The 13716-nt window shown below is 40.8% G+C and overlaps 1 protein-coding gene across 2 annotated transcripts in view; it reads right to left on the reverse strand.

The window, feature by feature from the left end:
• ttc33 (tetratricopeptide repeat domain 33) overlaps positions 1–13716 on the reverse strand; it is a 57066-nt gene that overhangs the window by 16463 nt on the left and 26887 nt on the right. For both annotated transcript variants that reach the window (XM_064972279.1, XM_064972280.1), the window contains exon 3: positions 1571–1702. In XM_064972279.1, coding sequence (XP_064828351.1) covers positions 1571–1702 — 132 coding nt within the window. The remainder of the gene's footprint in view (positions 1–1570; positions 1703–13716) is intronic.

Here is a 13716-nt window from a genome sequence, read left to right on the forward strand (position 1 = left end):
TGGCCCCCATACACACAACATCAGTCAAGTACTGAATTTCAAGCACATATTCAACTATAAAGAAGAGGTAGCTTGTTGAAAGCCTCAAAGAAGGGCAATGATTGGTAGATGGGTAACAAATCAGACATTTAATATCTCTTTAAGCATGGTCAAGTTAATAATTATGCTGGGGATGATGTATTAAACCAACTAGACACATCAAAGATACAGTCGTCCTTCTAAAATGAGCTGCAAGACAGGAGGGAAACTGCTTAGGGATGTCACCACGAGGCCATTGGTGATTTTAAAACAGCTACAGAATTCAATGGCTGTGATGGGAGAGAAAACGGAGGCTGGATCAACAACATTGTAGTGACTCGACAATTGACAGAGTGAAAATAAAAATAAACAGAATAAAAAAATATTCCACTAAAGTAATACTGCAAAAGGAACAAACCGTTTGGCCTAAATGCAAAGCCTTATATTTGGGGGAAATCCAACAACACATCACTGAGAAACTGCCTCCTTATTTTCAAGCATGGTGGTGGTTGCTTCATGGTATGGTTATGCTTGACATTAGCAAAGACTCTGGAGTTATTCAGGATACAAATAAATGGTCTGGAACTAAGCACAGGCAAAATCCTACAGGAAAACCTACTTCAGTCTGCTTTACACCAGACACTGGGAGACGAATGTACCTTTCAGCAGGACAATAACCTACAACACAAGGCCAAATCAACATTGGAATTGATTACCAAGAAGACAGTAATGTTCCTGAGTGGCCAAGAAAATTGCTTGTCTTGCCATTATTGCCAACACCTTGACAGAGTTTGAATAATTTTGAAAAGAACAAAACGGGCAAATATTGCATAATCTAGGTGTGCAAGGCTCTTAGAGACTTACCCATGAAGACTCACAGCTGTAATCACTGGCAAAGGTGATTCTAACATGTATTAACTCAGGGGTGTGAATACTTTCATTTTTCATGAATCTTATTTTTTTATTTTTTTTAAGAACTGTTCTTCCACTGACAAAAAAACAACAATTAAATCAATTTGAATCCCATTTTGTAACAATAACATGTGAAGAAATCCAAGGGGGTGAATACTTATGATACCCACTGTACAGAGAGGTTCAGGTGAGCACTGTTGGGTACTTTAAGTAATCTTCCATGCCCTGGGCACTTGGATGTGCTTTTAAAGAAGAGCCACTTTATTACACAGAGAACAGTTATAAATAGGAGCTCAGCGTAATGACTGGCACATTAGTGTATGTGGGGATGACAGACAAGCTAGGGCCACTTCTCTGCAGTGGACTGAAACCTAACATGAGATGCATTACACAGTTGTTCACTTAAACCTTGCATTGATGTCAAAGGGAGAAGTGCATTATGCACTAATATCTTGGTTTTTATGCGCCTGGATCTCAAGTTAGGCTACCTAGTTGTGCATAAAACACAACTTGAATGCTTGTCACACTACAACGCAAAACCTCCCCGGGCCAACGAAGCTGGCCTGGTTACACATCCTCCATAGTTGCTCAAAAGGACCAGGCTGGCACAATAGTATGACAAATGTACGGTAATACTGACCAGGTCCACCTCTCCCAGACTAAGCTGGGCGCGGCCCAGTGTCTGCCAGCCCTCCCACCACAGGGGGCGGAGCTTCACAGCCATCTCTGCTGCCTGCACCGCCGGGAACACCTCTTGCAGGATGGTCAGCGCCTGCAAGTCAAGGTTCAGAATGCAATGGTCAAACAATATGCTGCACCAATATGAAAATAAAATAGTGTGTGTATGTGTGTTGTCTTGGGGTTGTGGGATTAAAAAAAGATCATATTTAAGAGTCATATGTTCCCTGTTCAATAATGCACCATTCTATACATTTTTTTCATAAAATTGTAATAACTACCATGACATGATTCATCAGGGAACACTGAAAAGTTAAACAAGAGCTCAGAGTAATAGCTCAGTCAGGATTGTGAAGATGGATTGTTTTCTTTTTAGAAAAATTAAATGCATTTTCAGACAGTGAGACGCACACCTCCACTATCAGTGACAGAGATATCCGAGGCCTGTTGGTCAGTTCAGCAGAGTCAGCAGGAAATGAGATCACAGCACTCGGCACCAAAGGATTAATCGCTATGCGTGCCTGGCCTGCGTATGTACATCCTTCTGTGTGTGTGACAGAGGAGCCAGTCCTAGTAATGTGCCTGCGGGTGATTCCTCACAAAACCAGAACAAAAAAAAAGACCATAATTTGGGGGATTTTCACAAAATTTCATTTCGAGGAAGGATTGTTGACATATATTTTACATTTGTATCTAAAAGCATAATTGAGAAATAATTAATTGAAGTTGGAATATTGCTGACATTTTGGCCTTAGCCAGGCCTCCTTTCATCTGTAAGTGGTACAAAAGCAAGAATCGGTGTCATATGAAGCTTTGTTCTGTAACAACAAAAAATTACATTAATTAATAAATATTGAAAACTATATACATTAATGTTGAAAATCAACCATTTTTGATTAGCCAAATCTTACATAATATTGAGCATAATATACTCCACTGGCTTTTCAAAGTTTGAGAGTAGGATCTCTGCTAATTTTAAAGTTATGGCCCATTTTATACAGATTGAGATAGTAGGCAATGTAGTCTCGCATAGCCATACCTCCATGTTGTTGTCACGCCTCCTTTGGAAGTCTGGAGTATTTTGAATTAGTAGAAACGACTCGCATGGTTTGCTGGCTTCCAGCGGCAAAATGTACTTTTATGTTACATTTTAACAACCCTCCCCCATATGGCCGTAGAAGGGGGAATACATGTTGTTTGTCACTGGGTAGGACACATTCTGCAGAGTTTTTGCTTATGTTAGTTTGCGACATTGGAGGAAAAACTGAATTCTGTTTTGCCAGAAGTGTGCTCTATTCACAAAATCTAGTCAAAGGCATTACAACACCTCTGCATGAACACTCGACAAAAAAAAGAGCTGTTATGGCGTGTCTACCTACAGCAGAGATCATCAACTAGATTCAGCCACAGGCTGATATTTTCTTGAGCTGATGGTCAGCGAGCCGGAACATAATTACAAATAGCCACAAGAAGCCCAAACATATATAATATTTGACCAAAACAATCATTTCAAACCTTGCTTACATCTGTATACGATCACATACACCGAGTTGCCAGTTTATCAGGTACATCACCCTGTTCACGAAAATGGTTCTCTCCAACAGACAGTGAGTCAAAGGGCTGTGGCTTGCTATATAAAGCAGGCAGACAGGCATCGAGGCATTCAGTTACTGTTCGATTGAATGTTAGAATGGGCAAAACGAGTGACCTTAGAGACTTTGAGCATGGTATGATCGTTGCTGCCCGGCACGCAGGTTCCAGTATCTCAGAAATGGCCAGCTTCTTGGGATTTCCGTGCACAACAGTGTCTAGGGTTTTAGCAAGAATGGTGCGACAAAAGTAAAACCGCCAGTCAGCGACAGTCCTGTGGGCGAGAACAGCTTTTTGATGAGAAGTCGAAAGATAATTGCAAGAATCGTGCAAACTAACAGACAAATAATGGTGCAGTATAACAGTGGTATGCAGAACGGAACAACTCATCAGTGCTTGTCACGGATGGGCTATTGCAGCAGACGACCACACCTGGTTCCACTCCTATCAGCTAAAAACAAGTGGCGGCTTCAGTGGGATGATCACCCAGCCTGGTCTTAGAATTTCGTATTATTCTTTACGTAAATCCAGGACACTCCATTTAGTATATGTTACTTTTTGTATGGTATGCATTAATTTGTGGATGTCCATCATCCATTTTGCATGACAAGTTATGAATTACAATTCGTATCATATGTTACGAATTTGCTAAAAATGTACAATATGTTGCAAATTTGCAAAACGTACAATATGTTTCCAATGTGCAAAATTGTATTCATTCCAATTTGTTGTGGCTAACGTTAGCTAGCTGGCTAACGTTAGCTAGGCTAAGGGTTAGGTTACGATTAAGGTTAGGAGTTAGGTTAAAGGAATACTTTGGGATATTGGCAGAGGTATTTACTAGAAGATACCCATAGACTTCCAGTCATGATGCTAATGCTAGTAAGCATTGGCTCGCGAAACAACCTCTAACTTCCTTCATACCGAGCAGAAAAACATGATAATGGTATCCACAAGTTCATCTGACTCCAGGGAAGTAGATAAAAGACCTCACTGCCAAAATCCCATTGTATCCATTTAAAGGGTTAAGATTAGGGGAAGGGTTCGATAGCACGCTAAGTAGTTGCAAAGTGGCTTAAAAGTCGTGAATACAAAAAAATAAACAGTCCATAAGGAAATCAGTCAATTGAAATGAATTCATTAGGCCATCATCTATGGATTTCTCCATTTGCTATTTAATTGCATAGATGACATGCATTTTTCCCCCAGCCACTGTTTCGAGAAAGACGCATGATAATGGTCCACTCTAAATCAAAACAAATATTATTTAGAATACATAAACATATATTATTATATTTAAACATATATTATTTAGAATACATAAAGACAAGATTAAATCAAGATTAGTCTGACAGGTAACAATATTAGCCTATCACTTGTAAATAATTTATTTTCACTTGTGAATGATGCCCAGCGTAAGACAAGAAATAATGATTTATTTTGGCGACTTTTTCTAATTATAGTCGCACACCTCACGTAGCCGTACCCATACAGTGCATTCGGAAAATGTTCAGACCACTTCTTTTTCCACATTTTGTTACATTACAGTCTTATTCTAAAATGGATCACGTAGATTTTTTTCTCAATCTGCACACAATACCCCATAATGACAAAGCGAAAACAGGTTTTTAGAAATGTTTGCACATTTAAAAATATAAAACAGAAATAACTCATTTACATAAGTATTCAGAGCCTTTGCTATGAGACTCGAAATTCAGCTCATGTGCATCCGGTTTCCATTGATTATCTTTGAGATGTTTTTACAACTTGATTGGAGCCCACCTGTGGTAAATTCAATTGATTTGGACATGATTTGGAAAGGCACACACACACCTGTCTATATAAGGTCCCAGATTTGACATGGCTTGGTTTTTGCTCTGACATGAGGTTTAAGGAATTGTTCATAGAGCTCCAAAACAGGATTGTGTCGAAGGAAAAGATCTGGGGAAGGGTACCAAAAATGTCTGCAGCATTGAAGGTCCCCAAGAACACAGTGGCCTCAATCATTATTAAATGGAAGATGTTTGGAAACACCAAGTCTCTTCCTAAAGCTGGACGCACAGCCAAACTGACCAATCGGGGGAAAAGGGAGGTGACTAAGAAACTGATGGTCACTCTGACAGAGCTCCAGAGTTCCTCTGTGGACATGGGATAACATTACAGAAGGATAACCATCTCTGCAGCACTCCACCAATCAGGTCTTTAGGGTAAAGTGGCCAGACGGAAGTCACTCCTCAGTAATAGGCACGACAGCCCGCTTGGAGTTTTCCAAAAGGCACCGAAAGACTCTCAGACCATGAGAAACAAGATTATCTGGTCTGAGGCATACCTGGAACCAGCCTTACAATGAAGCTAAGTTGGGAGCATCATGGTGTGGGGATGCTTTTCAGCGGCAGGGACTGGGAGAGTAGTCTGGATTGAGGGAAAAAGGAACGGAGCAAAGTACAGAGAGATCCTTCATGAAAACCTACTCCAGAGTGCTCAGGACCTCAGACTAGGGGCTTAGGTTCACCTTCCAACAGGACAACAACCCTAAGAACACAGCCAAGACAACGCAGGAGTGGCTTCAAGGACTAGTTTCTGAATGTCCTTGATTGGCCCAGCCAGACCCCAGACTTGAACCCGATCTAACATCTCTGGAGAGACTTGCAAAATAGCTGTGCAGCAACGCTCCCCATCCAACCTGACAGAGCTTGAGAGGATCTGCAGAGAAGAACAGGAGAAACTCTCCAAATACAGGTGTGCCACGCTTGTAGCATCATACACCCAAGAAGACTCAAGACTGTAATTGCTGCCAAAGGTGCTTCAACAAAGTACTGACTTAAAGGTCTGAATACTTATGTAAATGTGATTTTTAAATTGTTTAATACATTTGCTAAAATAAAATAAAACTTTTTGTTTTGTCATTATGGGGCATTGTGCAGATTGATGAGGGTAATCAACAATTAAATCAACTTTTAAATAAGGCTATAACATAACAAAATGTGGAAAAAGTTGAAAAGGCTGAATTGAATGCACTGTAGGCCTATATGTTTTGTATCACAACGAAAGTGGCCAAATAACATTAATCCGCTTTACAAGGCTAACTGGCATACATAAGAAATGTTTTGAGTTTCAAGTTTGGGGAAAATAATATTCACAATAAAAACGCACCTTGGTGATAAATTGTGACATTTGTGATCACTTTTGATAATGTTGTTTTCCCTTTTGAAGTATTGGTGATAGTAGATGGACATAGGCTATTAACCCACTGTTCCTAGGCAGTCATTGAAAATAAGAATTTGTTCTTAACTGACTTGCCTAGTTAAATAAAGGTCAAATAAAAATAAAAAGCTTTTGCTGTTCAGTAGGCCTACTCATCTTGTTGGCTGACGAAAAGTAATTGTGGACAGTTCTCCCGATATCTTAAATACGCAACTCTGAATTGGATAAGGACTTGTGCAGTTGCGTCCCAGATGTGTCCATCTTCACTTGTAGCCTGTGAGAAAGACCAATCATGTGATGGAGAGCCATATGAGTGAGAGGTGCTTCGGAGCAAGCAGCACTATAGGAGAAGGGAATTATCATTATTATATTCAGCCAAGGGCACAATGGCCACTGGCCGCAAAATATTTTGTTTAGGGAGGATTACGGCCACACAAAAGGTGATGCTGCCGGGAAATTCAAGGCATTATCAAGTGCTTGTCAAATTTTGAATGAGAGACTGATGAAGTGTGTACAGCCTGTGAAGAAAAACAAAGCAGAGCTATTTTCAAATAATCATTAGTCGCATCATGGAACCTTTCAATGTATTAAAAATCAAAACATATAGCCCAACGTTTGTAGAACAACTAAAGTTACATTAATAACTCAAAATTAAGCATATAGGAGTACCTATTTCTTTGTTAACTGCTGAACACAGAATGTGTTCCTCAAATCATTGAGAACATATCCTTTCTATTTTATTCAGCTTTGTTCAATTTTAATTCTTCATACTATAAAATAATGTAAAAGGTCACAGAATTCTAAGCAAACCTTGTCTGCTAAATGAACTAGTGTAGCCCACAGCCATATGGCACAGCCAGATGAGGACCTAACATAAGGACAACTCAGAGTATGCTATTCTGTTCTTCTAAAATAGACTACATTTTCTTAATTTCATGTTTCTTTAGACCCGTCTAAAATAAATCATGGATTTATTGTGAAAGTGTAGGCTATATTGCATGGATTTATTTGACTTTTTCAAATGTAGATGTTCCAAAGGTCTGCATCAGTGGCTTGTAGGGAAGCCACGAGATGCTAAATGTGTTTATGTCAATTACCATGACAACGGCAGTTATTTGCTTGATGAAATTTTGTGACCTCCACAGCCCTTGTCACATTTCTTTAAAAAAAATGTATGGGCATGGATCAGAAAACCAGTCAGTATCTGGTGTGACCACCATTTGCCTCATGCAGTACGACATCTCCTTTGCATAGAGTTGATCAGGCTCGTGGCCTGTGGAATGTTGTCCCACTACTCATCAATGGCTGTGTGAAGTAGCTGGATATTGGTGGGAACTGGAACATGCTGTCGTACATGTTGATCCAGAGCATCCCAAACATGCTCAATGGGTGACATGTCTGGTGAGTATGCAGGCCACGGAAGAACTGGGACATTTTCAGCTTCCAGGGATTGTGTACAGGTCCCTGCGATATGGGGCCGTGCATTATCATGCTAAATTAATCAAATAGCCACCCGGACTATTTACATTGACCCCCCTTTGTTTTTACACTGATGCTACTCAATCTTTATTATCTATGCAGAGACTTTACCCCTACCTTCATGTACAAATTACCTCGACTAACCTGTACCCACGCACAATGGCCTGTGGTTGGGAGGCCGGTTAGACGTACAGCCAAATTCTCTAAAACGATGTTGGAGGCAGCTTATGGTAGAGAAATCAACATTAAATTCTCTGGCAAGAGCTCTGGTGGGCATTCATGCAGTCAGCATACCAATTGCACACTCCCTCAAAACTTGAGACATATGTGGCATTGCGTCGTGTGACAAAGCTGCACATTTAGAATGGCCTTTTATTGTCCCTAGCACAAGGTGTAACGACCATGCTGTTGATGAGATTTGAACACGCAACCTTTGTGGGATGCTAGTGGTTTGTATTATATGCCCACCCATCAAACCACCCTCCTTTAGTTTTGCCTTAAGTAACCATCTGCCTCATGTAATCATACCAAAAGTAACAAATCATAATAATTTGAATGTCCCGGATTTACATTTACTATGTTATGTAGAGTCTATGAGGGGCGGTAGACTGCCTAGTAGTTAGAGCATTGGGCCAGTAACCAAAAGGTTGCTAGAACGAATCCCTGAGCTGACATGGTAAAAATCTGTTGTTCTGCCCCTGAACAAAGCAGTTAACCCACTGTTCCTAGGCCGTCATTGTAAATAACAATTTGTTCTTAACTGACTTGCCTAGTTAAATAAAAGGTTAAATAAAAAATAAAATAAAAATATGAGACCAGGCTGGATCACCAACACTGGACAATTGAGGAGTGGAAAAACATTGCCTGATCTGACGAATCCCAGTTCCTGTTGACACAGTCACGAATTGGAGTAAGCAGCATGAGTCCATGGCCCCATCCTGCCTGGTGTGGGGAATATTTTCTTGGCACACGTTAGGCCCCCTGGTACTAATTGAGCAACGTTTCCATTACCCAAATAATTCAGGCTGTTCTGGAGGCAAATGGCAGTCCGTCCCGGTACCAGATGGGTGTACCCAATAAACTGGCCATTGAGTGTACAGCTCTATTATGCGTGGGAATACTTTGATACAGAGTTCCAAAATAAAAATGGACTTGGAGCTGATTTCCTGGTGTTTTAGTCTTTTACATCCAACAACAAAAAAGCGTCATGACACCACAGTTTTTGCTTTGTAGCACCTACAAATTAAACAATAAACAAACAAACAAAATTAAACAATATAAGGCCAAAAAGTCAAAAATATTCGAACTTCAATACATGTCTCAATTATGCTTTAAGATCAAAATATCAAATATATGCTAACAATCCTTCCTCCAAAAATAATATTTTAAGGATTACATTTCGTAAAAATCATGCTATTTTTTTGTCCTGGTTTAGTGAGGAATCAACCCTCTGGAAAACATATTGGTCCTGACATTATAGTGCAGTCCTAGGGTCTATGTTATGTATTAATTTCAGCAATGGCAGGCGAGCTACAGCAGGATCCTGGTAAACGACCTGTTATTACATTACAAATGAGGGTTAGAATACTGGCCATAATACACAGCGACCTCCAGTGATACACTGCTAATGACTCCATCTGTCTCTGGACTGCAGACCACAGGAGCTACTAGTGCTGTAATGTACTGAGGTAGAAAGGGCGGGCCCAGAGAGGACGTGCCCAGGAAGAGAATAGTGACTCCATAAGTGATTGTCTAAGAAATAAAAAATAAAAATACATGTTGTATGGTGGATGAGCCAAATGGTGGATGAGTCTTAGTAACAAAACTCTAATCTCTTGGGTTCAAATTTTGTTCGTTCTGTGATTTATGTTTTTGACTGTTTTTCTAAGGCAAACGTTATATTCAATGGACAATAAAAGTTTGTCCTCATTCATGCTCTCATGCAGCCTAACAGAAAGACATCAGTGAAGTGACGCCATGGCTGCAATGAGATCGATCTCATGCCAACCAATCAAAACTTTAAAGGAACAGAGTGACGAACACACAAAAGGACCATGCGAGCGTGACGGATGGACAAACAGACAGAGAGGACTGTGAGCATCACAGAGAAACTGAGTGAGTTAAAGGGAGGAACGTGATGAGAGGAAGTGAATGGCAGATGTCAGAGTTGTGTCTCCAATCCAGTCTTCTGGCTCTGAGAGAGGCATCTTACCTCTGAGACAGCCTTATAGCTGGTCTTGCAGCAAGTGCAGAGCGTACAAAAGAAAGACTGGACTAATGGGGACATATATTTTTTTTCCACCGACCAGTCAGACTATTCATGTGTCATGAAACACATCAGAATATAACTTAATGAGGGAGGGATATGTCTCCTCCGCTGCCCAGCATAGAAGTAGATGTGTGTGTATGTGACCCTGTTAATGTATCCCTTCTAAAGCATTACTAATCTGTAGCAACCAAGAATACCGTCGAGGACATGAGGACCGAGTTAAACAACATTTAAAACCGCACACTTCATGAGTAAAAGAACATGATATTACATTTCCCCTAAAGAAGGTAATAACAGAAACTTTCATTATTTGCCACATAGGTCACGTAATGAATTTCTACTCAGATTTCATAATCATGGTTAATAATGTCAGCCATTAAAAGCGTGGAGGGAGGGAGAATGTTTATTGGAAAGGTGAAGGCTATAAGGAGAAAGTTAATTGTGTTACAGATACTGTTGGAGTATGTCAGGGTACATGTGGTGTGACTCCATCACAGTCGGGTTTAGATAGCTTCTTTGCTTTATGATTACACCACCACCACCACCACCACCACCCCCCCCCCCACACACACACACACACCTACACCTCTGTTGGCTAGCTAGCCTAATCTCTACTTTCAATGACACCTGGGAGAGAGAGGGACAGAGAGTGAAATGGTCAAATAAACAATTTGAATTGAAATTGTATCCTCCACTTACTGTCCTCATATAACGAGATTCCCTTTCAAATCTCAAGCTGCGTACTTTTTCTCTTAACAGCAGGTCATTATGAAAGACCGTTCCCCGTGTCCAATGGCTATTTTTTTTCATGGCAAAGCTCAAGTACACAAATGGTCCGAGAACTAACTTAACTCCTGACAGCCGAAAGCATGGATGGGAAACTGACGGGGGTGGGGGACACGAAAAAAAAAATCAGAACTCATTATGAGGGGCCGCAGTGGATTGGGGGTCTGCGTACCCACATCCATACCCACACATGTAGTCAGAGCCGGCCCTAGCCTTTTGGGGGCCCTAAGTGAAATTTTGTTTTAGAGGTAATTTCCTGCAATTCTACATATTTTGCCATGGGCAGAGAGAAGATTTTGTCATTTTTAACATATATCATGAAATTCAACAAAAATTGCCATGAGGCGTAGAGAAAGATCAGCAGTTTAACAGTTAATTTCCTGCAATTATACACATTTCGCCATAGGGTGGAGAGAAATGTTTGCAGTGTTTAAAATGATATCTGAGTGAGAGTGACTAACAAATTCAACGAGGGCCCTCCGGTCAGTAATTGGATAGCGGGCTCGACTAATTTATCAAACAACATATTTTTATGCTGACATGGGCTAATTGAGTGAATGTCAGTGACTGACGTGAGAAAAACTGCTGATGCATTTCAAAATTGCAACGTGTGTATTCTACTATTCTAAGACCCCGACGGAGTCACCCCAAAATATATATACAGTGCCTTCAGAAAGTATTCAGACCCCTCGACTTTTTCCACATTTTGTTACGGTACAGCCTTATTGTAAAATGTATTAAATTGTTTTTGTCCCCCCTCACCAATCTACACACAGAAATGTTTCCTAATAATGACTCAGACCCTTTACTCAGTACTTCGTTGAATCACCTTTGGCAGCGATTATAGCATTGTCTTCTTGGGTATGACGCTACAAGCTTGGCACACCTGAATTTGGAGAGTTTCTCCCATTCTTCTCTGCAGATCCTCTCAAGCTCTGTAAGGTTGGATGAGGAGCGTTTCTGCACAGCTATTTTCAGGTGTCTCCAGCGATGTTTGATCGGTTTCAAGTCAGGGCATTGGCTGGGTCACTCAAAGACTTGTCCTGCGTTGTCTTGGCTGCATTCTTAGGGTCAGTGTCCTGTTTGAAGGTGAAACTTCGCCCCAGTCTGAAGTCTTGAGCAGTCTGGAGTAGATTTTCATCAAGGATCTCTGTACTTTGCGCCATTCATCTTTCCCTCGATCCTGACTAATCTCCCAATCCCTACCACAGAAAAACATCCCCACAGCATGATGCTGCCACCACCATGCTTCACCGTAGGGATGGTGCCAGGTTTCCTCCAGACGTGACGCTTGGCATTCAGGCCAAAGAGTTCAATCCTGTTTCTCATGGTCTGAGAGTCCTTTAGGTGCCTTTTGGCAAACTCCAGGCGGGCTGTCATGTGCCTTTTATTGAGGAGTGGCTTCCGTCTGGCCACTCTACTGTAAAGGCCTGATTGCTGCAGAGATGATTGTCTTTCTGGACGGTTCTCCCATCTCCACAAAGGAACTCTGGAGCTCTGTCAGAGTGACCATCAGTTTCTTGGTAACCTCATTGACCAAGGCCCTTCTCCCCCGATTGTTCAGTTTGGCAGGGCGGCCAGCTCTAGGATGAGCCTTGGTGGTTCCAAACATCTTCCATTTAAGAATGATGAAGGGCACTGTGTTCTTGGGGAGCTAGAATGCTGCAGCACTGTTTTGGTACCCACCCTTCCCCAGATCTCTGCCTCGACACAATCCTGTCTCAGAGCTCTAAGGACAATTCCTTAGCATGGTTAACTGTGGGACCTCATTTAGATGGGTGTGTGCTGTTCAAAGAAAAAAACTCTATTGCAACCTCTTTGCAATAAGGAATTGAGACCAGGATGACATCAGCTGAGTGCATACATTTAGAAAGTTCACAACACATTTTAAACTCTTCCTTTGTAGGCGTTACCGCCCAAGCTATACATTTTATGAACCCAATGAGATTTCCTCCTTTCCCCTGTGGAATGTCCATGGCCCTCTCTTTGTTTAGCTATTCATCTTCTGGGCCTGACCCTGCTCTCTTGTCTTAGGCAATTTCCTCTTATCTGATTAGGTCCACCTTTATAAATTAGTATACATACAGTTTCATGGCCTAAACTCCATTAATACTCACAATAATCACTCGCTAAAAAGGATAAAAACAAACTACAGTTTAAATTAAAAAATGTTACATTTTAACAGAATCCATCAGTGACTTTCCAAATCATGTCCAATCAATTGAATGTACCACAGGTGCACACCAAGTTGTAGAAGCATCTCAAGGACGATCAATGGAAACAGAATGCACCTGAGCTCAATTTCGAGTCTCATAGCAAAGGCAATGAATACTTATGTAAATAAGGTATTTCTGTATTTTCTAAAAACATGTTTTCGCTTTGTCTTTATGGGGTATTGTGTGTAGATTGCTGAGGATTTGTACTTATTGAATCCATTTTAGAATAAGGCTGTGACGTAACAAAACGAGGAAAAAGTCAAGTGATCTGACAACTTTCCGAAGGCACTAATATTACACACACACACACACACACACACACACACACACACAGGGGCAAAAAAATATTTAGTCTGCCACCAATTGTGCAAGTTCTCCCACTTAAAAAGACGAGAAGCCTGTAATTTTCATCATAGGTACACTTCAACTATGACAGACAAAATGAGAAAAAAAAATCCAGACAATCACATTGTAGGATTTTTAATGAATTTATTTGCAAATTATGGTGGAAAATAAGTATTTGGTCACCTAAAAACAAGCAAGATTTATTTTCCACGTACGTAC

Source organism: Oncorhynchus masou, chromosome 8 (genome assembly GCF_036934945.1).
Source record: "Oncorhynchus masou masou isolate Uvic2021 chromosome 8, UVic_Omas_1.1, whole genome shotgun sequence".
NCBI lineage: Eukaryota > Metazoa > Chordata > Actinopteri > Salmoniformes > Salmonidae > Oncorhynchus > Oncorhynchus masou.